The sequence below is a fragment of the Chamaea fasciata genome, unplaced genomic scaffold, assembly GCF_029207755.1.
Source record: "Chamaea fasciata isolate MVZ Bird 193981 ecotype frontalis unplaced genomic scaffold, bChaFas1.0.hap1 SCAF_13, whole genome shotgun sequence".
Classification (NCBI taxonomy): Eukaryota; Metazoa; Chordata; class Aves; order Passeriformes; family Sylviidae; genus Chamaea; species Chamaea fasciata.
This window is the reverse complement of record NW_027094098.1, coordinates 10,794,061-10,821,670: the sequence shown is the minus strand read 5'-3', so window position 1 is coordinate 10,821,670 and position 27,610 is coordinate 10,794,061. Positions and strand designations below refer to the sequence as shown.

Genomic DNA, 27,610 nt, shown 5'->3' with positions numbered 1-27,610 from the left:
TCTCAAGCACTTAACAAACATGAACTGGCTGAGGTTTATACTACGTTTGGGAGGGCACAGTGAAACACCAGCCTGTTGCTCTCAGGGATGAAATAGCAGAGGGTTTCCAGCACACAGAAACCATAAACAATCCCAGTGCAAAGCTCCCTTTTGAGCCTTGCTGAGCTTCAATTTATCTGTCCTCTGCTTGCTTGCAGAGAAACTGAGACTGTGAATAGGCTATTGTGGGGTGCTGCTGTCATCTTTAAGTAGCTGACCTCACTGCTGGACAAAGCCAGTACAGGGGGAAGAGTTTTAAATCCATCCATCTGTAGGCATTTCATCGGATCTGATCTGGACAGGGGATGTACAATTAGTGAATTTCTGCAGTGCAGTGAAGTCTCAAGCTTGCCAGGGTGAAGAATCCTTCCTATGAATCTTAGCATCTTAAAGCATTCCTAAAATGCAGACACTTATCCTGACAACCTTGTGCATGGTTGCAGATAGAGGCAAGAGCTTGGTGACGGGTTTTACATCCTTCAACCGAGGATGCACCTTTGTGTTAAGCAACAAACTCGGGTGCAGACCAATCTTTTCCTAGGAACATGAAGAAAGGTATTGCAAAGACCTCCACAGGGAGATTGGGATGGCTGGCGCCACCAAGTACAGGAAAGACCTACTGCCAGTGGCACTCAGCCCAGTGGAACTCTTCGTGTACCCACAGCTCCAGCTTCCCTGGAGCCGAGTGTGCCTGGCCAGTTCCCACCCTGGCTGTAGGAGGTTTGATGCTCAGAAAGGAGGAATAATCTGAGCAGGAGAAGGATCACAGCACCATCTGCCGGGACTGCTCGCCACGGCAGCAGAGAACTGGTAAATTTCTGTAGCAAATACGGGATAATTTAACCTTTTCCTTAAGTGTTGGAGAGCCATAAGGCAGCTGAACATTCTCCCAGAGAAAGCTTTGCCCAAGAATAAATAAATAAAAGCATCAACTGAATTTGTAGGATTTCTTTTTTTTTTTTTTTTTTTTTTTTTTTTTTTTTTTTTTTTTGGTGCTGGTCTATCTTGGGTGATGCTGTGTCCAGTTCTGGGCTCCTCAGTATGAGAAAGACATGGAGCTAGTGGAGAAGGTTCAGGCAAGGGCCACAAAGATGGCTTGGGGTCTTGAACATCTCTCTGATGAGGAGAGACTGGGGGAGTGGGGCTTGTTTAGTCTAGAGAAGAGAGAGGGGATCTCATGAATCCATATAAATTTCTCAAAGATAGGTGTCAGGAGGATGGTGCCAGAGTCTTTTCAGTGGCGCCCAGCAACAAGATGAGGAGCAACGGCCATAAACTAAAACATGAGAAGTTTCACCCGTACATGAGGAAGAACTTCTTTACATTGAGGGTGGCTGATCACTGGAACAGCTGCCCGGGGAGACCACGGAGTCTCTCTGGAGCCATTCAAACCCCACCTGGGCGTGTTCCCGTGTCACCTGCTGGGGGTGACCCTGTCCTGGCAGGGGGGGTCGGACTGGGTTATCTCCAGAGGTTCCTTCCAACCTTAATTCTTCTGGGACTCTTCCTGGCCATTAACAGGGACATCAGCACAAACCCCAGGAGCTGAGATGACTCCAGCGGTGCCACGCTGGGTGTCGCATGAGCCGCTCCCCTCTGTGCCATTCCCACCCGGGCGGCCCTGTCCCGGGGCAGCCCCGCTCCGTCCCGTCCGGCATTCCGCTCTCCGGGTTTCCCCGGCGCCGCCCGCGCCGCGCCCGCTCCGCGGTTCCGCGCTCCGTGTTTCCGCCGCGGCCCGCGCCGGCCCCGCCCCGCGGCTCCGGTTTCAGGCGCTGCTACAGGGACCCCCAAGATGGAAACGCAGGGGCTGCCGGCCGCGGAGGCGGCCCGGGCCCGGCCCGCCGCGCAACATGGCGGCCCCGCCGCGCCGCCGCCGCCCGGCTGGGACTCGCCGCCCGCCGCCGCCGCCCCCTCCCCCGCCGGCAGCACCGCCGCGCCGGGCCTCTACGTGAGCTTCCCGGTGCTGCTGGTGGAGGAGAAGCCGGAGCCCGGCGCCAGCCCGGTGCCCAGCGCGCCGCCGGCGGGGCCCGCGCCTGACAGCGACGGGCTCCTGCTCGTCTTCAACGTGGTGCGCGGTGCGGCCGAGCCCGGCGCGGGCGGCGGCGAAGCAGGGCGAGCCCAGCCCGGCCCGCCGCCCGCCGAGCCGCCGGAGGAGGCCCCCGGCTCGGCCCCGTCACCGCCGCCGCCGCCGCCGCCTCCTCCCCCGCCGGCAGCACCGCTGCCCCCCGCGGGCGGCGATGGCGGCGGGGCGGAAGACGGCGCCTTCTCGGGGACCATCACCATCAACAACCAGAGCCTGCTGGTGCGCATCGAGAACGGCGTCCTGACGCTGGGGCCCGGCGCCGAGCAGCCCGCGGGCGCCGCGCCCCCCGCCGCCGCCAGCCCCGCCGAGCCGCCGGGCGGGCCGCGCCCGCGCTCGCCGCCGGCCTTCCCGTGCCCGGAGCCGCGCTGCGGAGAGGCCTTTCCCCGCAAGCAGCAGCTGCGGCTGCACCGGCTCTCGGCGCACGGCGGCGGCGAGGACGGGCGGGGCGCGGCGGCGCGGCCCTTCGGCTGCCCCGTGCCGGGCTGCGCCTGGTCCTTCGCCACGGCCTACAAGCTGCGGCGGCACCTGCACTCGCACGACAAGCTGCGGCCGTTCGCCTGCGCGGCGCCGGGCTGCGCCAAGCGCTTCACCACCGTGTACAACCTGCGGGCGCACAGCCGCGCCCACGAGCAGGAGGCGGCGCACAAGTGCGAGGCGTGCGGGCAGCGCTTCCCCAGCGCCGCCCGCCTCGCCGCCCACCGCCGCCGCAGCCACCTGGAGCCCGAGCGGCCCTACCGCTGCGACTTCCCCGGTAAGCCGCCTCTGGGGCTGGGCTCCCTTCCCTCTCCTTTCCGGAAACTGGGATCCCCGCCCTGAGGCCGTGCGGCGCTCGGCTCGCTTCTTCTGCCCCTCCCCGCTTCTCCTTCCCCTCTGTGGTACCCCAGAGTGTCAAGGAAGGTTATCCTCCAGGCCACCTCAGTTACCAAGAGGAAAAGTTTGGGAGCTGGAGGATGCTGTGCCTGTCCTCCTACGACTTTGTGCTGGTGCAGTGAAACACCCACCGTAAGACACGGCGCCAGCGTTTACTGGGTGCCCCTTAACCCAGGCTATACGTGATTGCCCACTTTGGCAAAACAATTGTAATTCCTGGGAATAATGTTTAGGATTTCACTGTTTGGTTTTTTTTTCCCTTTTCCCCGATGTAATATCCTGAAAAACGATCATGAAAGTACCTTGCTGAAAGCTAGGAGGAAGAGAAGAGTGCAGTTTTCGTGTCTGAGATTTGTCAAGCAGATGTGCTGTTTCCCTTTTCTCCCCAGGCTGTGAGAGAACGTTTATCACAGTGAGTGCATTATTCTCCCACAATCGAGCCCACTTCAGAGAGCAAGAGCAGTTCTCCTGCTCATTCCCTGGCTGTAACAAGCAGTATGATAAGGCCTGCCGACTGAAAATCCACATGAGGAGTCACACAGGTATTCCCAGGGATGACTTGTACACAGGGAAGTACGTGGAGCTTAGCATGTGGAACGTGGACTTCAATGTGCTGGAAAAACTGAAAGTCAGGAAGGGTGACATTAGTTATTTGGAGTCAGTGAAAGCATTTGATTCTTGGCCTTCTGGGGGTAGGAGTCCACTGAATCAAGTTGTCATATGCAAAGCAGTTACGGACATGCAAAGCTGTGGCTTTTGTCATTGTGCATTCTGTCCAGAATCCCAGCTCTGTTCCCAAGTTCATAGACGTTCAAAACGTTTTACTGTTGATACAAGCAAACAGCTACAAAACTCTCAGAACACGTGCAATGTATGTGCCAAGGTCTGGAACAGCAAGAAGATAAATTTCAGCTCTGGCAAGCATGCCTGACTCACAAGGACCACTGCAAGGCTGAAATACAGCCTTGTCATGTTACTGGTGTGTCTTCTACTGTCCTCTCTTTTTCTGGTTTCATGATTTTACAGTTTTGAGGTTTTTTGAAGAGTCACTTGAAGTTCATAGGTGTCATGGAAACCAATGTCACATACTTCACAGTCCTGTAATCAAGACACAGATCATGAAAACAGGAAAAAACACTTCAGTTGTGTTTCTGTTTTGAGTAACGCTGTTACTGACTATTGAAGCACCTTCAGGATAGGAGGTGGATCAGTAAATACCTGAGTTCCCTCATGCAATAGATTGTAGGAGGGGGAAGAGACATGATAGTACTCTGCAGTGCATTTCAGGAGAGGATGGTCAAGTTGTCTTAAATTAATTCAAGTTAGGCAGGTTTTAATATTTTCTAGTAGCAGTATGTGTTTTTGTATTAAATTATTAATGTAACATTTTTTATTCAAGGTGAAAGACCTTTTATTTGTGACTTTGAAGGCTGTGGCTGGTCTTTCACCAGTATGTCCAAGCTTCTGAGGCATAAAAGGTAAAGGAAGCCTTTTCTGATGATACTGCCCTAAGCCACTGGCTGTTTGCTTGTCTTTGTTTCTTTTCCCGTAGCTAAGCAGTAGTGAATTTAATCATGCCAATGACAGTTTCCTTCCCTTGTAGGAAACACGAAGATGACAGGAGATTCATGTGCCCAGTAGAAGGCTGTGGGAAGTCCTTCACAAGGGCAGAACACTTGAAAGGCCACAGTATAACTCACCTTGGTACAAAACCATTTGAGTGCCCAGTAGAAGGTATTGCTCCGCTCTTGTATGTGTTTCCTGGTAACTGGTGTGTATTTGTGTCTAAAGGTTGTATGTGCTTGATATGGGGCTGGAACAACTTAGAGTGAGTCTTCTAACAGGGTTTGAAGAGGTAAAACTAAACGGAAGACTGAACAAGTGATCATTCCAAGTTAGGAATGACAGAGGAGACTGTTTCATACTGTAGCCTGACCACCTTCACCACTTCAGTGGGACTCCAGAAGCAAAGATTTTTGGGTGTGATCTGGATCTTTTCAAAGTAAAGTATCTCTACTTGATGTTTGTTTCTCCTTTTTATGGTGTTTCCAGCAATTGTCATGAAGAATTTCTGATGCCATAGTGTGAAAAGATTGTGCTTTACACTGAATGACTTAAGAGTTTCATGTTGTTAAACCCTTTGACAGGTTTATTTTCTTGTAGTTCTGCTGAGTGCATGCACAGGTGCTGAAAAATAGCAAGTAGAGGATACTCTGATTTGTTAAGACATTAAATATGAATTAACAATTTAATTAAATTGTTAATTAAACAAATTTAAACATGTCTTAATTTTTTAAAGACATTAATTTGAAACTTCATTAAATTTGAAACTTCAAAGCCGTATATATCTTCTTGCAGGCTGTTGTGCAAAATTTTCCGCACGAAGCAGTCTGTATATTCACTCCAAAAAACATCTTCAGGATGTGGACTCGTTAAAGACTCGGTGCCCTGTTTCCAGCTGTAATAAACTGTTCACTTCCAAACACAGTATGAAGACACACATGGTCAAGCAGCATAACTTCAGCCCAGGTAAAGTTTTTGTCTCTGGCTATCAGAGGGTGCAGTGGAAAAATTAAAGATTTTGTTAAGGAAAATGTGTAATTACTGATGTGGAAATCTGAGTTCCATTGATACAAATGACAGAATGTTCTCTGAGACTGAAGTTGGTTTCACCCTCCTCTAAAATTTTCAGTGGGATCTCTGAGTATCAGAAAGTGATAATTGAACTTGACCTTTGAAATTGTGAGAAATTGCAGCATTTTGCAATGAAGCAGAGCTTGTCCTTTTCCATGCCGTGTGTAAAATACGAACAAAGGCTAAAAGGATTTCTCTTTTCACCCCTTTCACTTCTCTACAACCTGTACTTAGCCTGCACTGCCTTACTGTTACTTTTTGGAAAGTGCTTTTGTAACTCACGCTTCTCAGTAAAGGAATGAACTTATTTCAGTGGGCTGCTTTTCCTTAAATCTGCTTTCAGGGGAGTTGGGAAGTGTTTTAGTAGGCTAAGAATATAGTATTTTATAGATTTTTAATCTTCCTTTTCTTCCTGTTGTCTGTGGAAGCTCTGTCTTATAACCAAACCTTTCTCTTCCAGATCTCCTAACTCAGCTGGAAGCAACCAGCTCCCTCACCCCCAGCAGTGAACTCACTAGTCCAGGGCAGAGTGATCTCAGCAACATCGACCTGGTATCCCTGTTTTCCAACGTGTCCAGTAACAATTCTGGAATTACAATGGACATGGCGCTGGTGAACTCTGGAATCGTCACCATCGATGTAGCTTCGGTGGGCTCGACGCTGGGAGGGAACCTGCCTGTCAGTAGCAATTCCCTAAGCCAGGCCGTTGATCCCTTGATCCTGGTGGCAAGCAGTGACATGCCCCAGAGCCTGGACAGTTCTCTCCTGCTGGGAACCAGTGCAACGGTTCTACAGCAAAGCACTTTAAATTTGGATGATGTACAGACCGTCAATGCCGAAGCCTTGGGTTCGCTGGCATCTCTGTCAGTGAGGAATTCCAGCCAGGATGTGCACGGGTTGACATCCAGCAATAATTTAACAATAGACACAGCCACTTTGACTCCTTCCAGCAGCCTCGGCAGCACCACTGTGCCTGAGTTACTGACACCAGTTAAAGCTGAACGGAATTTGCTTCCCAGCTCAGATGTGGTTGGTCAGCAGGAGGGCAGCAACGTAGTGACACAGTTTGTGTTCTCCAACCCTCCGGGGAGTTACAGTGCACAGAAGGAAATGGATCTTGGCGCAGTGACTGGCAGCTCGTTTTTGGTATGGAGTAACTGTATTCACTCCACCCCTAGATGAGACAGCCTGACTTGGCAATACCCCTGGCTGCTCACACCTTATAGGGAGACCTCTCAGATTTTGCAGATCATGTATTTTGGCTCTCTTTTGATGAAAGATGTAGAACGTACATCTAGTTGTAGATGTGTTGAGTAGTGTGTTTTCACAGGTAGATTCAGTGTGGTGACAAGTTCTAAGAAATACTGAAATTCTGGTGGGGACAGTTCAGGAAGAACCTTTCAAAATAAGCAGCGGTCCATCTGAAATGGAATTTGCAAGAACACCCAAGAATAAGTGTTACAAGTGTTACTTATTTCATTCCAGGGAAAGACTGAGGCTGTAACAGTTACTGCAGCATTTTTATCCCAATACTTATTCCTGTTTTAAGTACTTCTCCCTTTCTGCTTCACTGTGTTATTGCAGACTTACCTTTTTGTTTACATTACAAATTAAATGTTTACACTCTTAAAATCTGAACACTTACAAATGTGGAGCTAACTTCTTGCGTTGAACTGCAGATGTTCAATAGATAAAGGGAATTTATTGAAACTCTAATCAGAAGATTGGGGGAAGCTAGAATTCAGTGTTTGCCACATAGAAGATAACTGCATCTGAGAACTCATTAGTCTGTGTTCGTTATCTTGTTCTTAATTCCAAAAACCTTCCATCTCTGGGCTTTTTTTTTTTTTTTTTAACTAGGAGAGCAGTGGTTCTGCAAGAACAGACTACAGAGCCATTCAGCTGGCCAAGAAAAAGAAACAAAAAGGGAATGGCAGCAGCACAGGTGAGATGCCATTAATTCTGTTAAATTCACTAAATAAAAACATTTAGTAATTTTCACAGTGCACTGGGAGCAGTTTTCTGAGGAACATTCTTAAATGCCCTATCCTGTTTATTGTGCTGTATTATGCATGTGCTCTACCATCTGTTACTCAGGATAATCGCTTTCTGTGGAATATCAGATTCACAGGATGTTTACAAAGAAAGCTGTGCCGTATGTTTCATGATTATTAACAAGACACTAGCTGTCCATCTCTTCATCTGCTTGTTATTTTCTTATTAAAACAAAAAATAATGTCCCTGTGCTTTCTGTTGTTTATGCTTTTGGTCTTATCTAGGGGGTTCTTTTACTCAGTAGAGACAATGGAAATATCAGGTAGATTTTGCTTCTGTTTCACTTAGTGACAGTGTTAAGGAATTTACTTTTTGATTATCTAGATATACTCAAACCTCTCACTTTAACCTTGTATAGAGCTCTTGTGCAGGGTGATTTTAGGTCATGATTCCAGATGTGTCTTAGTTGGACTCAAAGCCATTTGATGTGAATAATAACCATTCCTTTGTCACATCAAATGTGGCCCATGGTTCACTGGACTTGCACGAGCTCAGGTGGTTGAGTTGCGTCCACCTTTGGGGCTGAAGTGGAATATCATATGTTTCTGATATATCAGTGTCATGTATATAGAGTGAGTTTACTGCTGCCTTGCTGTCTCTCAGACTTTCCTCCTCTGAAAATCAAGGCAATAGTTTTTGAGGCGAGTTAAGAGACTCGTTCTAATCTGAGGACTGTTCTGGTTGTGTATTTGTAAAATGCATACATGCATACACTCTGTCTGGTTCACCAAATCATCACATGGAAGGATCAGTGCCTTATGAAGCTAGTTCTAAGGGGCCTTGTATTACCAAACATGTGTATATAATATCAAACATGTCTTTCGGACATTAGTTTAAAAAATATGATTGCACTTTGCATGACTCCTCAGATGACCTCAGAAAATTCCTGTTTCTGTTCCTGTTCAAGACTCCCAAGAGTCCACTTTTCACCAGCTGTTGCCTTAATGGTATACTGTGCTTCTCAGAGTGGTCTAGAGTCCTGTATTTCTGACTGGTTTAACTAGATTGAGTGAATACTGTAGAGGGAAGTTCAGTGTTTTAAAGTAGGTTATCCAAGCCATTCATTTATTACAGATTTTTTTTAAAAATCCAACCAAAAACCTGAAGAGCTGATAGAACTGTATTCTTACATTTGTTTTGATAAGGGTTTTGGTTTTCAGCTTTTGATACAGCAGCTGGTTCATCCTGCTTTAAACTGAAAAAAGCTTAAGGTTGTGATTGTTGTACTTTGTGTAGCCTGTTCTACCTAGTAGTCCTTGAAATTTTCCTATAAATTATGATCTGCACCATGCTTTTTTACAGTTTAGAAAAATCACATGCATGACTTCTCAGGAAATGAGTTGCAAAATGAAAAATAGGAAATGCAGTCCTACTTCCTAATTCCCTTCTGTAGCACCACAAGTATGCTGATATTTCTGTGCTACCACAGGGGAGGGCCCTAAGCTTAGCAGTTTGTGATTTTTCAGTGGTGTTCATGTAAAAATGTTGTCAGTCAGCAGCTGGAGTTCACCAGCTGAGTGCTCTCTGGCCTTTTAGCAGTTGTCAGATGGTGCTTAATTATGCTGCACTGTTGTGGGCATTTGCTGTGTGGTATAAACAGCTGCAACAAGTTGAAAAATACTAGCAGAAAACCCTGGCAAATTCTTCCTGACCATCTAAATATAAAAATTGCTTTCTTCTAGGGGCATCTGGCTCTGGTCAGAGGAAAAACAAGGGTGGTAAAGTAAGCCCTACCAACTTTTCTTCACCAGCTCCTGGCAGTCGACTGGGTGGTAACATAGTTCTGCCAAATGGAGGGCTGACAATAAGGGACCCTGCCACTGGAGCCCAGTTTGTGCAAATTCAGCTTCTTCAGGTAAGAGCTGAGGATAAAAGAACACACTCAGCTTCTGTTATCCAGACTTGCATTTATGGAAGAATTTGAGTGCTTGTGAACTACTGCCCCTTGAGCTCTGCAGTGCTCATACAGTATTCCACCTCTTATTTACAAAGTAAATGAGATGGACGTGAAAATTTTCCTGCAAAAAGAAGATTCAGTCTCAACTATTGTTTCTCTTAACCATGGAAATAAAGCTTAAAATTTAAAAAAACCAAAACAACCTAGTAATTGGTGGGGACTGATTATTGGAGCATGGCAGCTAATATGTTTTTTTGCCAGCTGTATCTGTGTAGTATTCAGAGAAAAGGTAAGTTCCTTCTTTATTCCTAACAACTCTGGTGTGGAGAGACCTATGGGCAGAGTTCTCCATGGATCTATTTTTTGATGGGTGTACACATTTGTAACTTCCATGTTAAGTATCAGCTTCATGAAAACATGATGAAACTTGTTGCATGTTTCTGAGTGTTAGTTTTGTTGAAAAGGGAAGCATACTGTTCAGATCTTGCCAGTGTTGCAAGTTGATGAGGACAGGATAATAGGTTGTACACTGAGCTAGGTTCTGATTTAAGTTGTAGTTAGCTTTCCACGTCTTTGTGGAGCTCGGCCTTACCAGTACAGTCAGTGGCTTTATCAGATATTTTAATATTGTGAGGCTGATTGAAGTTTGCCATATTGTGCTGAGATAGCTGGGGGTTGTGTAATTTCATCATGTTTCTGCATTCACAGGATGATTCCCCAGGAGAGGGTGATCTTCCCTTTCAGCTGAGCTCTCAGTCTTCCTCGTCACATTCTCAGCTTACAGTGGATTTACCTGTTCACATACTTCAGGTACAGCATGTCAAGCCACTGACATGGCTTGCTTGAAAGCAAGGGCAGTTTACTGTGAGCACTCTCATGTTCTGCCTGATGAAAATACCTTGTTTACCATTGGGAGTTGAATTCCATTCACAAGGAACAGTAAGCAGAGAGCTGCACTGCATGATTTATCTTCTGTCTGTTACCAACCATTGACACATTAGAGGTGGTTGGGGTTTTTTTCCTCTGTTACTGAGTAATGAATAACTCAGTGTTACTCATTTTTTCTGAAATGCCCCACCCTTGTTTTCCTGATCCGATCCTGCAGATACTAGGTGGGTCAAGAAGGAGGATCAGAATTGGAATGTTGCAGGCTACAGGAAGGGGGTGGGAAGTGGGAAATAGAGTCTTGAACCTAGATGTCAGAGTGGTGCCCTTTTGGGAGTGTCAGTTATGTTTAAAAGCCTGCTTGGGGACCTCATTTTTGATAAACTCTGCAATGTACCTATTCCTGCCAAGTGTGCTTCTCCCGGACAGAAAATAAGCCTTTTCTTGTTGAGGAGGGGCACCTTCCTCAAAACCTTAGAAGTACAAGAGGAGTGGGACTGTTGGCTGTGGTAGAGAGTTAATGGAGGAAAAAGTAATTTTAAATCTATTTCCATTAGTAATGCTGATCTGGAGTGTTCCATAGAAAAACTGGCAACACTGTTTGGGTGGATCCCTGAAGTGGAAGAGCTTTGGGTTTCCTCTTAGCCATTCCAAGCATTTCTCTGGTGTTGGATAAATATCAGGATGATCTTGCTGATAAGCACTGAAACCATCTAGAGGTGAAGGTAATTCATGCTGTCTGTTTGCTTTAACAGGAACCACACAATTCCACTGAAGATGATGCAGGTTCTGATAACTCTCAGTTCACTGGAAGCACAATAAATTTACAGGATCTGGAATGACGATTAAGAACAGTTACTTGAAAACAAACTGGGCAATCATGACAGAGTGAGATTACTGCGTGGATCTTTTTCCAAGGAAAATACGAAAAGTAGGAGAACCGAAGTATGGTTGCACTCTTTGTGATTTGCTTAAGACAGTTGCAGCTGAAAGATTTTCTTTAAAATTGTAAATCCCACTTGATGTGCCTGTGTAAGATATCCTGTCTGCCTGGTGGTTGGGAGGCTGAGGCAGACTGCTGTACAGTGTTGTTTCAGGGAGAAGTACTTTATTACACTTCAAACTGAGGTAATATTTACTGTTTTCACAGGAAAGCAAGTATTCTACAGCTAACAAGTGCAAATTTATAATCCTGTCTACGACAGTTAAAACTTTCCTTCCATTGGTCTCCTCCTGGAGCCAGTGGCATCAAAGAATTAAGAGCTAAATTCTGCAAGTGTTTTCCACACACACAAAAAAGGATTGTTTTTGCCCGTGTTTGGCAGAAAACCGGAATGAAGTGTCACATATAACAAAAATAATGTTCTATGCCATGAAAACGAGATACTCTAAAATCTTTGTTTTAGAAAGCTAGATTCTAAATGTTAACTTAGCTGTGAATCAGTTTGTAGCTCATGTTGAGTTTCTCCCTTTCCTTGCTCCTGCATCCCAAATACTTTGCTGAATTCTTACAGCAAAACTTGAAAAAGAAAACTGCAATAGAACTGTACTCACTGTAAGTGATTAGCTAAGAGTCCAACAGCATCTGAGAGAGGTTTGTTTTATCTTTGTGTTCCCTTTTTTGGGAGGAATGTTGACCGTCATGTAAATTTAAGCACCTTGATTTTTATCTCATCTATAAACCGCTGCCAAGTTACCTGTGAACTGGTCACTACCTTTTTATTTAGGGTTGTTTGGTGTTTTTGTTTCGTTAATTGAACACTGTTAACACGTGTTCTTTATTGCTATCCCAGAGTGTTACATGCACCTGGAGCTTCTGGCTGGTTTACAAAATATGCAGTTGTCAGAGTATTTTGTGAGGGGGAAAGAGTTGTTGCCCAGGAATATTTGCTCCTGAAAAACTGCAGTTTCTCTTGGGGGTGGTGGGAGAGGTTGTATGTACTCTACTTACCTGGATTGCAGACAGCTAAATAAGTATAGGGTTGTATAGGGAAAAAAACCACCTTTGGTTACATTTTAAGGTAGTAATTTAAATGTTTCCTATGGTGATGTTCTGAATGCCTGTAAAAGTATGTATAGGAGTTTGATAAAAGGCTGTTTGTACTTTTTTTTTTATTCTCAGTGAGGTGTGTGTATGCACGTATGTGTATTTTTTTTTTTTACAAAATAAGATATGTCACAGAGGAGAACGTTGTGATCTTTATAATCTTGCACATATTTATTTATTTTACAGTTATACTGATGTTAAATTCACATGAGGTCATTCAGAAATGCTTTTACTTCCTGTGCCTTTTGAACTATGTATGTGTCCATATAAATGCTTTTTTGATTGCAGACTTGGGGAAGAGAAAAGCATACAGGTTACAATGAAGTTCACCTCCTGTTTTGTAGGCAGTATTATATCTCTGGTTGAACCAGCTTTATTTTTCTATCTTTAGCCTAACTGAGCATTAAGGTCTCTCTGTTCCTCTCACTCTGAGTTTACAGCTTACATCCAGGGAAGGTCTGAACCCTCTCAGGCTGGGTTTTCACACCAGTTGGTAGCTGAGATCTGCCTGGTGGCTGCGACTGCAGCATGGAGTCCACTCCTGAGAGGTGGAAAGACTGAGGAGGAATTGTGCTGAAGGGTCTTGCTCTAGTGGTCACCGTGCTCTCTCTGGAAGCTGAGACACCTCAAGCTCCCAATGCCTGCATTATTCTGTTCTCAAGGACCATACCAGTTTGTAATCTATTAAAATGGCCAAGGAACACTCCATCTTTTTATGGGACTTGCAACCAAATCTTTCTACTTCTGAAAATGTACCTCACTCAGCTTTGTAAGTGAATGTAAAGTGCTAACCTCTTGAGGGCGGAAACTTGGATCACTTGGCTTGGGCTCCATTGCTGGCAATGGATACCTGAAGAACTGCTGGTGCAAAAGGGTTAATAAAGCTTTTTTTTTTTATGGTCACTTTGTCACTGGATATTGTTCTTTGCATGGATGCATCTGACAAAGCTAATTACTGGCAGCTTGATTTCTGCAGAGGGTTTGTGTTTTTCCTTAGGTTGCATCTTCTCCACTGTTGTGGGGTGAAGTCTACAATGGTTTGGGATTGGAGAATAGCCCTTGGTTTTTATAGTCCTTCAGAAGACCTGTGATTATCATAAATGTCTATGAGGTACCTGGCTTAGTTGTGCTTTAAACAAAGATTGTCACCTAGGACTGTCAGATCTTACTGCTCAGGTTTGTAGGGATAGTGCTATTGGCATCAAACACTGAATGAAAAATCATTGGTGCTTAGCAGGAGCTTGAGATGCAAAATGAGAGAATTTTTATTTATTTCCTTAGGTAAAATACCAAAGGGGGCGAAAAGGGGTTGCAAACTTTCCCTGGAATCTTAGGGTAGGAGAAGGAAATTCCATGGGACAGTGAAGTTCAGCTGAGAAAAGACTGACAGAATTGTAGATCTACAAAAGACTTCTAGACCAGCATCAGCCCCATGAGCTGTGGTTAAGGCTGTGCCATCAAGAGAAATAATACAATTGTTCTTCCTTCTTATCTCTTTCCTCGGCTCTTCTTCCTGGCAGCTGGGTTGGAAGGCAAGGCCATTGTCTGCAGAGGAGGAAGAGGTGCTGCATGAGTGCTCGGTAGGGTGTCTGACCAGGAGCTAAAGCTGCTCTGTGCTGCCAGGCTGGGAGGGGCTGTGGACCTTGCCCTGTGCTCTAGGCAGGCTGCAGGGTGTCTGCTGAGTGTGCTTGCTATATTGGAAAGTGAATGTGAAGCACCCTGGAGGCTGTGTGTGTGCTCCTGCTTCAGCTTCTACAACTCACTGTTGTACCTACAACTGCTTTCTGATTAAAGCCTCATTAGTCCTGTGTCAGGAAGAGGAGGGAAAGTTGGGGATCCAAAGAAATATCAGAGGGAGGCTACAGAACCCACTATTTTCTCTTGGCTAAAGGGATGGGGACTCATGGCCCCTGCTCTCAAGTCACCTGTGCTGTTACTGTGACAGAACCAGGGTCGTGTTGACCTGGGGAAGGTGCAGCAGCAGCCATGGCAGAAGCTGCACTGAGCCTCCCAAGGGGCCAGAACTCAGCTTGGGAGGATGTGGAACATGTCCGAAAAGGTGTGGTTTGATGGTATGGCTCAGCTGATCTAGGGCCTTGCTGCCATTATCAGAAGTGTCCTGCTGCTGCTCAGTTCCTCATTTGCCAATTTTCTTGCTTGTTTTAATACAACTAAGTTAATGAGTTTAAATGAGCTTACTGAGAACTGGCAAGTAGTGGAGGGGATCGTGTGGTTGAGAGAAGGATGATGGAAGGACACTGAGCTGGAATAATGTGCACTGTGACTGACTTCCCAGCAGTGGCTTAAGTTACATCACTCCTGTGAATTGGGCTACACCTGGCTGTAGGTGCCATCCCCACTCAACTGTGGAGGCCCCTTAATAACACTTCACCCTTAAACACTGAGGTGAGGTGTTTCCACAGATCACTGCACTTACCTTTTTTTCTTCAGGTACCTGTGATCTTTCCATGTTCCTTTTCAATCCTTCATCCTGCTGCTGCTTCGCTTGTTTCTGCTTTTCCTTTCTGAGCCTTTTGAAGAGAGGGAATAAAGGACGGGTTAAGTTCAGCATGCAGCTACACCAGCTGTGCTTTTGACACACAGAATCAACATCTAATAACGTCTTACATCACACCTTACATCTAACCTTTGGGGCACAGGGGTTTGGGTACAGCTGCTGCTGGAGTTGGTTGCTGTGAAGGGGGTAAGAGGGAAGCACTGCCTGCAGTTGGGTCCTACTCTTTCTGGAGTGACGGGTGGAAAAAGCATGTCAGGCTTTGACACAGATGTTGGACAGTTGTTCTGTTACAGACATGCTCTGCACCCCCTTCAGCAGGTGACTTACGCCCTGCAGTTGACCAGGATGCTCACCAGCTGTGAGGAGGGTGATGCTTATTGCATCCCCCGTTCTCACCAGTGTAACCAGGTCTGTAACACACAGGTGTGAGCAGCAGGCTGTTACCCCCATGGAGCTGCACTTGGCCCAAAGGGACACGGTGGAAGCCAATATTGTAGCTCCAGTTCCCTATGAAAATGAAGTGCTAGAATAGAAATGGGCTCAAGCTGTGGAACACTGGTACAGAGAAACTGCAGTCTTAACCATGTAAACATTTAGGAAAACATTTAATGCTCTTTGTAGGGTTTGTTGTGTTTTGGTTTTGTTGGTGTGTTTTTTTGGTTTTTTAAAAATTTTAATTGGTTTTAATTTTTTTGGGGGGTAGGGTGTGTGGTATCTTTTCTGAATTATTCTCTTGCACTCCCAGCATAGAATAAACGTGTGTCTTACTTATTTTGCAATTTAAGAGTGCAAACCCATTCACAGGATATCAGGAAGAAGCGCCATACCTTTCCTACTACACAGCTGAATAAAGATGCAGTGGAAGTAGAAGCAAAATGTAATTGTTCTGGCTTTAAATCCTCATGCTAATCTGTCTGATTCACTTGAGGATGGCCAGATACAGTCATCAGTTTAGTTATCTTTGTTACTTGTGAGGTGAAATTTTGTGTAACTGGGCCTACAGGAATGTGTCTCATCTTGGGACTTACACTGATTGTGTTAACTGCTACTATTTAATCTAGTAATACAAGGTAAACTTAAAAGTTTTGTAGAAGAAACATTTCAAAGCTGGAGTTGTTGACAAATGCCCTTATGTACATATTAAAGTCTGACAAAATATCAGGGCAAGGCAGACTGTTAACTTGATGTTTAATTTTCTATTCATTCAGTTTAAATTTTGTTACTGTGAATTGTTTTCTTAAAATGACCATCCTCATCACAGAATCTCTTTTTGCTTGTGAATTTAGTGTTTCTTTTTTATTCTTCTAGATTTTTCTACTGTAGTTTGCAAGTCTTTTCTAATGTAGCTGTGAGCTGCTGCTCACTGATAAGGAGATGCAAGTACTGTGAATGTAGAGCCCTTACAGAAGTAAAATTGGATGGATTGCTCACATGGGATTTCAGATTGCTGCTACAGTTTTTGGGGTTGATTTGGCTCTTTTAGCTGTCAAGACTTAAAATAGAGATATTTTCCAGAAAAGGGTCTTGCCTTACCTTGCCCTCTGTTCCTTTCTTATGGCTTTCACAGCCTTTTCTATCTTTGCTGGTGGGATTCTCTCCACGCTGTCCAGTAAATCATTGAGCTTTTTTTCTATTACCTTTAACATCTCTACTGTAGGCAGGTTTGCCTCATTGTCTCCAGTGCAGTGGAAATAGACTTCCAGCACCTTCTCGTTCAGGCTTGTGAGCATTTTGTCCTAGAGGTGACAGGAGATGTGGTGAGTGGCACAGCGGGGTTCTGCCAAGTAGAACCATAGTATCCCTCCAAAACCAAAGGAAATCCATAAAGGAAACACTTTAATCCCCTCAGTAAGACTCAATTGCTTGTTTCCTTGTTGGCTAATGGCAATGGCTGGGACAGATGGCTGAATTGAGCCATTCTCCTGTTGGTCTCATCTTCCCAGCTTGGCTGTGACCTGTGTCAGGTGGCAGCTGCCCAGCTGTCCCTGTGAGCCCTGTTCCCACCTTGCAGCAGCTGCATGGAGCAGACACGTTTTTCCCAGTTTGCTGCCTCAGCAGTGCCCCAAACCAGCCCTGCTGTAGCTCCATTGCTGGGAAACAGTTCTGATCCCTCCTCAGCGCAAGCCCTGTCTGCTCTGTTCCCGGGATGGATGTGGCTGGTGGAGAGGAACCACTTGTGCACATGTGAACCCCCCCTTGCCTGGATCCCAGCGTGTACCTGGTGATGAGATTCATGTTCTCCAGAGGAAAAGAGCTGAACTTTGTGCTTCAGGTCGGCTACTTTCTCTTCTTCCTTGGCAACGGAGGCTCGGAGGGTGTTTACCTGCTCTTTCAGCACTGCCAGCTCCTTCTCCCTAGAGGGGAGAGAGGGAGAGGAGGTGTTTTGAAAGGCGCCTCTGGAACACACGGCTCTGCTCTCCGCAGCCTGGGCCGGCCCCTCCTGCTGCCGGCAGATGGAGGTAACACTTCAGCCTTTCCTGGGAACTTGTACCCACAGCCCTGAAAGCACAGGGAACTTCTTTTTTTTTTTTTTTTTTTTTTTTTTTCCTAGAAAAGCAGTTACTGTGCTGGTATGGGGGAGGGAGATGTAGCAAAGCTGAACATTCCAGGTTTTTTAGTAAGTCAGTGGGGGATCCAGATTACCTTTAAAACTTCCACAAGGAGATAAGCTACATTTTAAATGAGAATATACATGTCTACCTGCCATTGAAATTGTAGATTAAAATGACACTTGGGTTCCCTGCTGTCTTCCTCCATGAAGATTTTGCATTGAGTCAGCATTGGTGCTGCTCTGGATCACTCCAGGAACTGCCTTGTTTCTTTCTTTGGTCTTCCTTCATGAGAAATTACACTATACTTATAATGAATCCAGGATGATTAATGCATAATTCCCTAGCCTGTGCCTTGAGGACTAAGGAAGCTCAAGTCTTACTTCCTAAATTAAGCATATACAGGACACTTTCCTAGGAGCTCACAAGAAAGATCCTGCTGTGTGAACAGCATTACATGTGCTCTGTGGTGTGTTCCTGATGGTGAGGTGTTTGTGGGGGCAGAGAGGTCACTTATGTCTGAAAGGTGGACCACAGGAACCCCTTCCCATCACTTGCAGGGTCACACTTACATGCTTTCACGTGTGGTGATGAAAGTCTGTTGGACCTTGTTCCAACTCTCTGCAATATCCTGGGAGTTCAGGACAAAGGATAAGTTCTCATCCAGCATCTCCATGAAAGTAATCAGCAATTGTTCGGGATCAGTAAAATAGAGCTCAGGCTCCTAGAGTGGAAAACACATGTGATGAGGTTTTTTCCCTCCTCTAGCTTCTGTTCCACTGAACTACATGGAGGCTGGTCTGCACCAAGCCCTGGCTATTCAAATGCTCTTCCATCTAGAGGGGTCCATGTGTGTCCATGTACAAAAACACATGCACATCCTTCCTGCTGTGTGTGTAGCTCTACTCTTGCCTCAATAGCTAAAACAGATTGCATTTTGGGAGGTAAAAAGTGTTGCAAACATCTGTGAGTGGGAAAACATCAATTTCAGACATAGGCCAGTAGCTGCACTAATTTAAAATTCTTCCATTTTATGATGTCATATCTTACTGGAAGATGGCAAGCTTAGAGATGATGGTAGGTTTTTGGAAACTGAAGGAGGAAAGTTAAACTAAGGTATTTATAACGTGTCACCAAAACGTGAACATTTATAATTTGTAACTACAGTAACTCCTTAATACTGTAACTAATGGTTAGAAGGTGAGGGAAATCAGTAACATTGATAAATGACACAGGACAAACTGAAAATGCAAATACTTCAACATAAGACTGACCTCATCTTCATCTGAGCTGATTTCACTCTCTGCATCCTCCAATGAACTTCTGAAAATGAATTTTGTGTGTTAGGCCCTTATAGAAATGACAGCTCAGAGGAGATCTCGTTAGTGACATACGAACATTGCTATTGTTCACTCTTGCTGTTTACTCCTGAATAGTCCTTTGGACATTCCCACCTTTGCCTCCCTGTGGCTGTGGGATATTTAGGGGTCAGGAGGGTCCAGGGGCAATGCAAACAAGCAGCACAGGAGCTACTTTTGTCCATGAGCAAGCTGCCTTATGTGCTGCTCTGGGCTGTGCTGCTGTTCTGGTGGGGCTGGAACATAACACATGAGCCTGAACTGAGGGTGTTGATCCAAATGCCTTCAGACTCACTGGGAGGCTTTGTTTAATGCTTCTTCCTCTACACAAGAGCTGGAAGAGGGGCAAGTGGTGCCTTGCTGCTGTTGGCAGCTCAGTCTGCTCATCACTTTCACTTGTACCTGTCACCCTGTGCCATGAAGGGTTAAAAACCTCTGTTTGCATCATCTTAGTGACAGCCCCACTTGGGGCAGGCTCCCAGCAGAGGATTTGAGGATGGAGCTCACTTGAAGTAGACATACAGGCACTGACTTGCACACCTGACAGCTTTCTGCTGGTATCTGAATTTGTTCAATAAGCCCCAGATCTTGGAGTACCCAGCAAAGGTGAGCAGTAGGATTCCTCTGTGCTGATTCCCAGTCAGCTGAGTGCTCTTTGCAGTCCTTAAGTCCATTGGTTTCTGGTACTTACAGTTCTCTTGATAAAAGAGGCTTCAGGAAGTGCTGAAGCTGTGGCCTGACATCATGTGACCTGAAATCCAAACTTTCTGAAAACAGCAGGGAACTTGGGATATCCGTAAAACTGATGCTATGGGCAGTGTTTGTGGCTGTCGGACCCTGGTCTGGAGACAAGAGGAGGCGTCCACTTAGAGCCTGGGGCTGTGCCAGGGAGGAGCAGCAGCACTTTCCTGGCACTCACCCTGCTCTGCGGTGGAGGGAGGTGAAGCACTTCCTTCATTAATTTTGGAATCTGTTTTCATATCCCTTTCTTTTTTGTGCCTTTTTCTGTGTTCCTCCTGCCACTCTTTTGGAGATAGGTGGTAGAGGATGTCCCTGTACATCTTGTACTCCTGCAGAGTGTTCTCTAATCTGGAGATATCACTGGGTAGAGAGAAGTGGACAAAGTTTGTTAGCGGGGAGAGAAGCTCCTGTTTGAACAGGTTCTTTGTCACTCCTGATATTGAGTTTCATCCAGAGAAGGGGAGAGAGGGCACATGTTTTCATGGATATGCAAAGGCAAAAGGGAACCTTCCCTCTGTGCTCTCTATGGTTTCTCATGTGGAAACTAAGAATTCATGTGCAGAATAAAGAAAAATTTGTCATATTCCCTGGTCATATCTCTTGCTATGGTACTGAGCTTGCTAATTTTTGAATTTTTACTTGAAAAGGAAAGAGAAAATTTTCCAGCTCAACTCATAATGGTAATTATAGTTATTTCTCTTGTCTTTCCCTGGGTCCCCACTAAAGTGCATTACTTAGTTTTGTTTGGATTTTAATCGGATGTTAGGCATTTAATTTTGGGTTTGGAATATTATACTTTTCTTAAAATGTCATTATAAAACTAGATGAGTTGTTTTAGAAACAAAGCCAGCATCTGGAAAACAAAAGTCAAAACATTTTGACTTTTCATATGGAACATTTTTTAGAAATCCATCCCCTGCAAGGACTGTGAAGTTATAGTGTTGTAGGGGCTGTTAAAGGTGAGGCAGGAGTAAATGAGCAATCTTACCTTTGGATTTTCTTTATTTCAGTAGTGATTCCCTGGATCTCTGTTATTTTCTTTGTCTTTGCTGAGGTTTCTCTTCTGGCTCTAGGAAAGGATGCACAAACAAGCCATTAAACATTTTAGTAGTGAGTAGTGAATTGAGGTGCCTATGAAATGGTGAAAAAGATGTGGTATGAGCCCTAGAAATGTGTTATAGATGTATCTCAGGAGATGCTTGGCTCCTGCCTGAAGGCCCTCTTTTCTTGGCAAAGTATGGCATCCCAGTGCTCAGGCCTCCCTAATCTGGCTGCTGCTGAGCATTAGTTGCACCTCTGCCCTTGTGATACCAGGAAGGGGCCAAAGTGCTCAGTTTGCTTCACTGAGGGGACTGTGAGGGGTTGGGTAGAGGCATCTCCCTCCAGTAAATGGTGGTGTGAGAAGGATGGAAGTGGTGGAGCCACCAGCAGATCAAGGGCTTTTGCAAAGAGGGCATTCCCTGGATGTTGTTCTTCTTCCTCTCTTTTATTGAGTGTGTGGGAAGAAAGTGCCACCAAACTGTTAACTCTGGGAAGCTCAGAGTGTTCAGCCAAAACCCTGCAGGGAGGTCAAGCAGCAAATCTCCTGTGCCCATAATGAAATAGCACACAGGTGGTTCCTTCAATGTTCCTTACATTCTCAGGGCTTCAACAGAGTTATTATGGTTCTCCTTCAGGAACTGATCAAACATGGCAGCATCCTTCTCCATTCTTCTCTCAGCTTTTTCCAGTTTTTTTTCCTCATTCTTTGCTATGTTCTCCATCTTTTGAATCTCCCCTCGCTTTACTGCAATGGCGTGCTGAAAATGAACCCCAAAGGCAACACAGTCACATCAGGTGGTTGGTTTTAAAAGTACATTGGTTTAGCTTTGTACCTGGTTACCAAATTACCTGATAGTTGTGGGCAAAGAGGGTAAGGATTTCAAACCCAGGTGTGTGACTTAGTGTAAGCCAGGTACATGGAGGCCAGGAGTTATTTCAGAAGGAACACAGGAAATAAGCAGTGAATCTAAAGGCACAATTCAGAAGTCCCAGAACTGCATTAACTCCTGGCTGACAAAGATTGATTCAGTTGTGTTACAGCACAATAACAGAGATGACTAATGGGAATGTCTGAGCACAGTTACTCTGTTCCCTTTTTTTGAGTTCAGAATGGCTCCCAGCTACAATTTATGTATAGGACAGCAGGAGCCAAAGGTCAGTGTATCTGTGCATCTCACAAATGGAGTAGTTTCACGGTGGCTGCTGAATGATGCGAATGACCTACATTCCTTTATTTCTTGGCTGGGAATTACTGGGCTACAGCTTCTGAGTGACTGAAACACAGGACTTGGACAATCAGTTCATGAGGTCTGATGTGTGCCACCTTGGAAAGATCTCTAGGCAGTGGATCTCAGGAGAATAAACTTCAAAACAAAGCAACACTGGGAAGAGTAATTAAATGAACAGGAAGTAACATGCTGAAAGCCATGTACCTCAAGAAAAAAGATCTGTTTTCTGTCCTGTAGGTAGCCATGGAAGGTCTCCCTGTGGAGTGCATAATCTGAAATTAGAATATAAAGTTGCTTAGACTGGAGAGGGGGAAATATGACCAAGGCAAAACACAGTGATATGTAGGCTGCCATGACTGTGGATCTGGCTGGCGTTGGAGTCAGCAATTGATTATTGTGTTACATATAACCTTGTTTGGGATCAGTTTCATATGGGTTTTCATGGAGTGAAACCAGGGAGAATGAAGTGGAGAATCTGGTCCTTGCCCTCTAGACATTAATGGCAAATATACTCCTCATGTCAGAGGCAGAAAATCTACCCATTAATATCCATCTTTAGGTTGGCTTAGTAGAAAGGTTTCCATGACCCAAGATCCTGCAAACGCTCAGCTCAGCTGCTGCAAGGCTGGTGGAACCCAGGCTATGAGGGGGTGGCCCATGCTCTGTATGTAAATGCCTGAGCTGGAGATGGCTCAGCCAACGAAGAGGTTGGCAAGATAGACAGACATGTCTGTCTACATGACCTCACCAGTCAGCCAGAGCCCAGCTGCTCCCCTATCCCTCTTTGGGCTTTCCTTTAGGCTGTAACTCAGCTGAGCAGAACCACTGCAAAGAAAGCACCTGTTCTCCACCTTTTTTCATGGCTAACTTCCGTGAAAGCATCTTCTGAAGAACTTCCAGTCTCTCTTCACATGTTTCCTCTATTTTGCTGTCCTCTTCCTCCTCCCTTTTCAAAGTTTTCCTCAACCCGCTTTTTGCCTTCATTTTGGTGGAGTAAGTGATTTTCTCATGGACTTTCATAGTTTTCCTCTTTTCACGTTCCTGTGAGAAGTCAGATATGTGTACAGTTTGATCTTGTGCTTTGTCTGCTGTGGTTTTTAAAGACATGAGCAAGTCATTGACAGCCTAGAAATGCAGAGCGGTGATACCTTGCTGATGCATATTTGCCTAGTTTATCTGACTAATCCCAATAATATTCTCTCTCAAGGCAACTGAAACACTAAACTTCTTAGCACTTGTTGTCATTATTTTGTTGATTTGTGTTCTGCATCCATCCACCAGCTGTGCCAGTTTGTACCCACTCAGTGTCCTCATTTTTCCTTCTTCGGTTATTCCTGTGAGCAAATGGAAATTTTCTGAGATTCATCCTTTGAGTCCCCTGGCTAAAGGGGGACAGCCTACACTTAACCAGCTAAGTCCAACTTTTACAAAGACATTGAAACCATTAAGTTGAGTTTGAGATCTATTCAAACCCACTCCAGAACCTTCTGGAGGGTAAAAGATGTTCCTGCTCAGTGCCTTCACATGGACTGAAGTGTAATTCAGTGCTGTCTGCACAGTTTAGGCCAGTTGGTTTATGCTGAGGACATCACTCAGCAGACATCCTTAGTGCACTGCTCCCTAAGCTCTTCCCCATAACTGTATAGTGACCTTCAACCCAAGCAAAAACCAGACTCTGTCAGTCACCAGTGTGAGGTGAGGAGGCCTTGCTTTAGACCTCTTGCTTCCTTCTACACTACTCCAGGCTGTGCAACAATCAGACCTCTCAGAGATCACAGAAAGGTTTGGGTTGGGACCGTGGGGATCACTTAGTTCCAACCCCCTGCCATGAATAGGGGCACCCCACTAGACCAGGTTGCTCAACACCTCGTCCAACCTAGCCTTGAATAGTTCCAGGGATGGGGCATCCATAACATCCTTGAGCAACCTGTGCCAGTGTCTCACCACCCTCACAGTTAAGAATTTCTTCCTAACATCTAATCTAAATCTCTCCTCTCTTAGCTTAAATCCACTCCCCCTTGTTCTATCACAATCTGCTTGTGTAAAAAGTTGCTCTTTTTTTTTATAAGCACTTTTTAAGTATTGAAAGGTCACAATCAGGTCTCCCTAGAGCATTCTCTTCTCTAGGCTGAACATCCCCAGCTTTCTCATGAAGAGGTCTTTGATCTCTCATGTGCTAAATGTTGGGTGGGTGCCTGCCTTAGTAATTGCTTGTTATATAGTTTAGCCTAAAGCATGTGTACATACCGCCTGTGCCTTCTTAATTTCCTTGTCCCTCATTGAGAGAAGATCAGTATCTGGTGGGACTTTAAATGGATTTTTCTTTGGGTTTTCTTCATCCTCTTCTCTGCTTTCTGGGGTAAAAAAAAAAAACAAAACCAAAACCAACAACCAAAAAACCAAACCGGGATGAGGATGTAGAAGATGTGAAGCTGAATATCTGGACCCAGCGAAAGGGAGTTGGATGTGCTGTGTGACACCTAGAGCGTGGGCAGTGCTCCCAGCTGCAGGTGTCTAACAATGCTGGATTGAGAGCAGGGAGTTGGATAGGGCTTCTGAGAAGCCAGTGATAAAACTGAGACCTCCGTATGATTTATGTCACTTGACCATATCTGATGATCAACACCAGCATTTCAGCCAGGGATTTTTCTAAGTCTGTAGCTGTTTTACCCATTTCACCTGTTTTGGGGCAGAAGAACCTGGCGTCATGCCTCTCCTCTGACCTGACAAGGAAACATTGCTGGAGCATTGTGTCCTTACCTGACAGTGCAAGGAGGGTTTCCATGTCAAGTTTAGAAGAGAGACCTTTAGATGTTGATGCTGTATGTCAGGATGGTGACTTTGACCCTGGCCCAAAGAAAATCATTAAAAAATCAGTTTTCTGGCATCTGCCAGTAATTGATGTGATAAGCGTTACAGCAGTGACAGGCCATGGGGCTTTCTGTACCTTAACCACTAAGCATTAAGTGTCTTTAGCAATTAACAAAAAGCTCCATTAAACTGGAAGACATATGTTCTGGCCTCCAAAAGGAGATGTTCATCCCTGCCTTATGTGAAAGCTGTGTAAAATGCAGTCCTCCTCATATGTAAACTGATGGGAAAGCAACAACAAAACAAATTTGGAGATAGCAAGCAACCTAAGCCCCTTGTATCTTTTTCCACCCAGTCACCAGTTCTGATCCACACCCATGTTTTTCATCCTCCTGTCACTAGTTCACAAGCTACATTTTTACTCACTAAAGCTCTTCCCAGTAATTGCTTCAGCATTGTGGACTTCTTGCAATAAGCCTGAATGATTGTTGGACAGCACACACACACTTTACAGAGCTCTGTTGCCTTTCATTTTAGGTTGGCAAACTGTTGAAGGTTATTTTTTTTTGTTTCTCTGACTCCAGTCTTTTTGTAGTTTTTGCTATGAATCCTAAGGGACAAGGCATAATTGGAATGATCTCACTTACAAAGAACAGATAGACCATTGTTAAAGTTATCCTTTAATCACCAAAGGCAGCAAGCTGGGCTCACTGAGGTATTAGTTCAATCGATGCAATTTTGCTGCTGGCACCATTCCTGATCTGCACTGCTATAAGACGCTGTAGAAAATATCCTCTTCTGCTTGCACTAGTTTCAGGGCTATTTTAGAGCATTAGTTTTTACTCTGAACATCCTCCAGTTTTTATGTATTTTGGGCTAAACTCATCTGGCCTAATTTCCATGTTTGTCCTTGCTTTGTGTTTTTTTTTGCAGCTGCCCAATTAGTACCTTATTCTTTGGAGGTGTCAAACTTTCTCTGCTGATGAGACACAGAGGCTGAGGTAGAATTAAGGCTTTTGAATATATCCTAAATATTTTCTCTCTCCTTTTCAGTTCTTGAAGTACATTTTAGCAAGAACCTCCTTGACTGGTTACTTAGGAGTTCAAACCTCTCTGACCTTTGCTTAATGTAAGGGGATATTTTTCTCTAGGCATCTCTCATCTATGTCCTGGAACAGCATCAGCCCTGCTGCTGATGTGAATTTTGGAGAAAGCCTCATCAGGGCAGGGTGGGCGGGCAATTGAAACACCTGGAGCTTCAGCCCTCAGTGCATATCTTGATTTCTGTAATCTAAAACTTTTCTCATACGAATTTTCCTGTTCCTGTGGTTGATTTAAATTCCTCCTACAGGCAATGAGTCTGAAAAGCAGGACTAGACACTGGCATATGGAAAATAATTGTCAGTGCAGCCCTCAGAGATAAAAAGTGTTTTATAATATAATTTTAGCTAAGTGTAGGAAACTGTATTTATTATTAACTTATAAATATTCATTTTATTAAGGTATTTTTTGTTTGAGGTTGCTGGATTTTTAATAGGTTGTTTGCACAGCACTTTGGAAATAATGAAGCTACAGAAGCACTAGCTCTGCTAATTTATAATTATTAAGCTCAATAATGGAAATAAAAAACGCTTAATTGCTAGAATCATTTGGCATATAGCTCATTGCCTCTGACATTATGTTCCAGTAGCTGCGTAGCAGTAGTACATGAATCAATAGATAAGGCATTCGTGGTTTTAATTCACTGAAACCTTAATTCAGTGCTTTTCCCTAGCAACAGGCTGCTGAGCGAAACAAACAAAGAAAAAGACATAGAAACAAACAAACCCTCCCCAAAACCACTAAAAAGCAAGCAAGCAAACAAAATACACACACACACACAAAACCCCCAAAAAACAAACAAAAATCAACAACAAAAAACCAACCAACTAAAAAACCCCAAACAAAACACAAAAGAAAACAACCCCCACAAACAAAACACAAAACAAAACCCCCCCCAAACAAACCCCAAACCAGATCCACCCCACCAAAACAAGCCCCCCCCAAAACAAAACCCCCAAGTAAATATGCAGAAAAGCCAGTGCAATAAATCCATCCACCGCGTTCCCCGAGCAGAGGCTGTCCCCCGTGTGTCCGCAGCAGCTGTGTGTGCCCGCTGCTCCGCGGTGTCTCACCGGAGCTGGCCCCTGGCCCCTGGCCCCCGGGCGCCTCTGGCCGGGATGTCGCGCTCGCAGCGGGTCCGGCTCAGCCGCCGCCGTTGGCGCTGCCATGGAAACGCGCGCTCCCGTGGGGAGCGAGCACGGGAGCGAGCAGGGAAGCGGGGGCGCCTCGGTTGGCAGAGCCCCCAGAGGGCAGCCGGGTCCGGGGGCACCTTCCAGCAGGAACTCCAGGGACACCTGCCAGCGGCCCCGGCCGCCCCAGGCCCCGTCCAGCCGGCCCGGGGTGCGCGGGGCGGGCACGACGCCGCTGCCCCGAGCTGGCGGCTCGCCCAGGTTCCCGGGAGATGAGGGTTTGGAGCGCCTTGTGAAAGGAGGAAAACGCCTCTGGTGTGAGAGGTGTCCCCCTCCTTCGCTGGGTTCTCTGTTCGTTGTTTCATTCCCCCTTGTTTCAGGCCTGGGAATCGGGTGTTTAACCCTACGTCTGTGAGTAGAGGGTTGAGGAAATGGGAGCTGGGGGCCCTGTTTGTGGAATGAGCGCAGTTTGTAATTTCCTAATCTCTGCCTTGGCCTGTCTGTTTGCGAAGTGTGAACTGTCACAGTTTGGAGAGTATGTGCGGGATGGGTGAACAAACTGCCATTTACTGAAAGTTGCCCAAGTCAAAAATGTTACAGAACCCCAAATATCACATTCTGA

General features: G+C 45.4%; 2 protein-coding genes across 2 annotated transcripts; one reads left to right on the top strand and one right to left on the bottom strand.

Annotated features, from left to right (window-relative positions):
• The first annotated feature begins 1,816 nt into the window (after nucleotides 1-1,816).
• ZXDC (ZXD family zinc finger C) lies at nucleotides 1,817-13,413 on the top strand. Its single transcript, XM_066195160.1, has 10 exons — nucleotides 1,817-2,873; nucleotides 3,382-3,534; nucleotides 4,392-4,470; nucleotides 4,596-4,726; nucleotides 5,351-5,521; nucleotides 6,087-6,772; nucleotides 7,487-7,571; nucleotides 9,364-9,536; nucleotides 10,287-10,388; nucleotides 11,219-13,413. The coding sequence occupies exons 1-10, from the start codon at nucleotides 1,832-1,834 to the stop codon at nucleotides 11,303-11,305; spliced, it is 2,709 nt and encodes a 902-aa protein (XP_066051257.1). The 5' UTR covers nucleotides 1,817-1,831; the 3' UTR covers nucleotides 11,306-13,413.
• On the bottom strand, nucleotides 13,407-26,997 carry CFAP100 (cilia and flagella associated protein 100). The gene is made up of 15 exons (XM_066195161.1): nucleotides 26,932-26,997; nucleotides 24,707-24,793; nucleotides 24,194-24,300; nucleotides 22,798-22,987; nucleotides 22,151-22,218; nucleotides 21,312-21,475; nucleotides 20,665-20,745; nucleotides 19,855-20,036; nucleotides 19,627-19,777; nucleotides 18,852-18,900; nucleotides 18,150-18,301; nucleotides 17,247-17,382; nucleotides 16,562-16,764; nucleotides 14,948-15,041; nucleotides 13,407-14,055 (listed from the first exon to the last, which is right to left on the bottom strand). Exons 2-15 carry the CDS (start codon nucleotides 24,729-24,731, stop codon nucleotides 13,999-14,001), a joined length of 1,659 nt encoding a protein of 552 aa, XP_066051258.1. The 5' UTR covers nucleotides 24,732-24,793; nucleotides 26,932-26,997; the 3' UTR covers nucleotides 13,407-13,998.
• Between the last annotated feature and the right edge of the window lie 613 nt (nucleotides 26,998-27,610).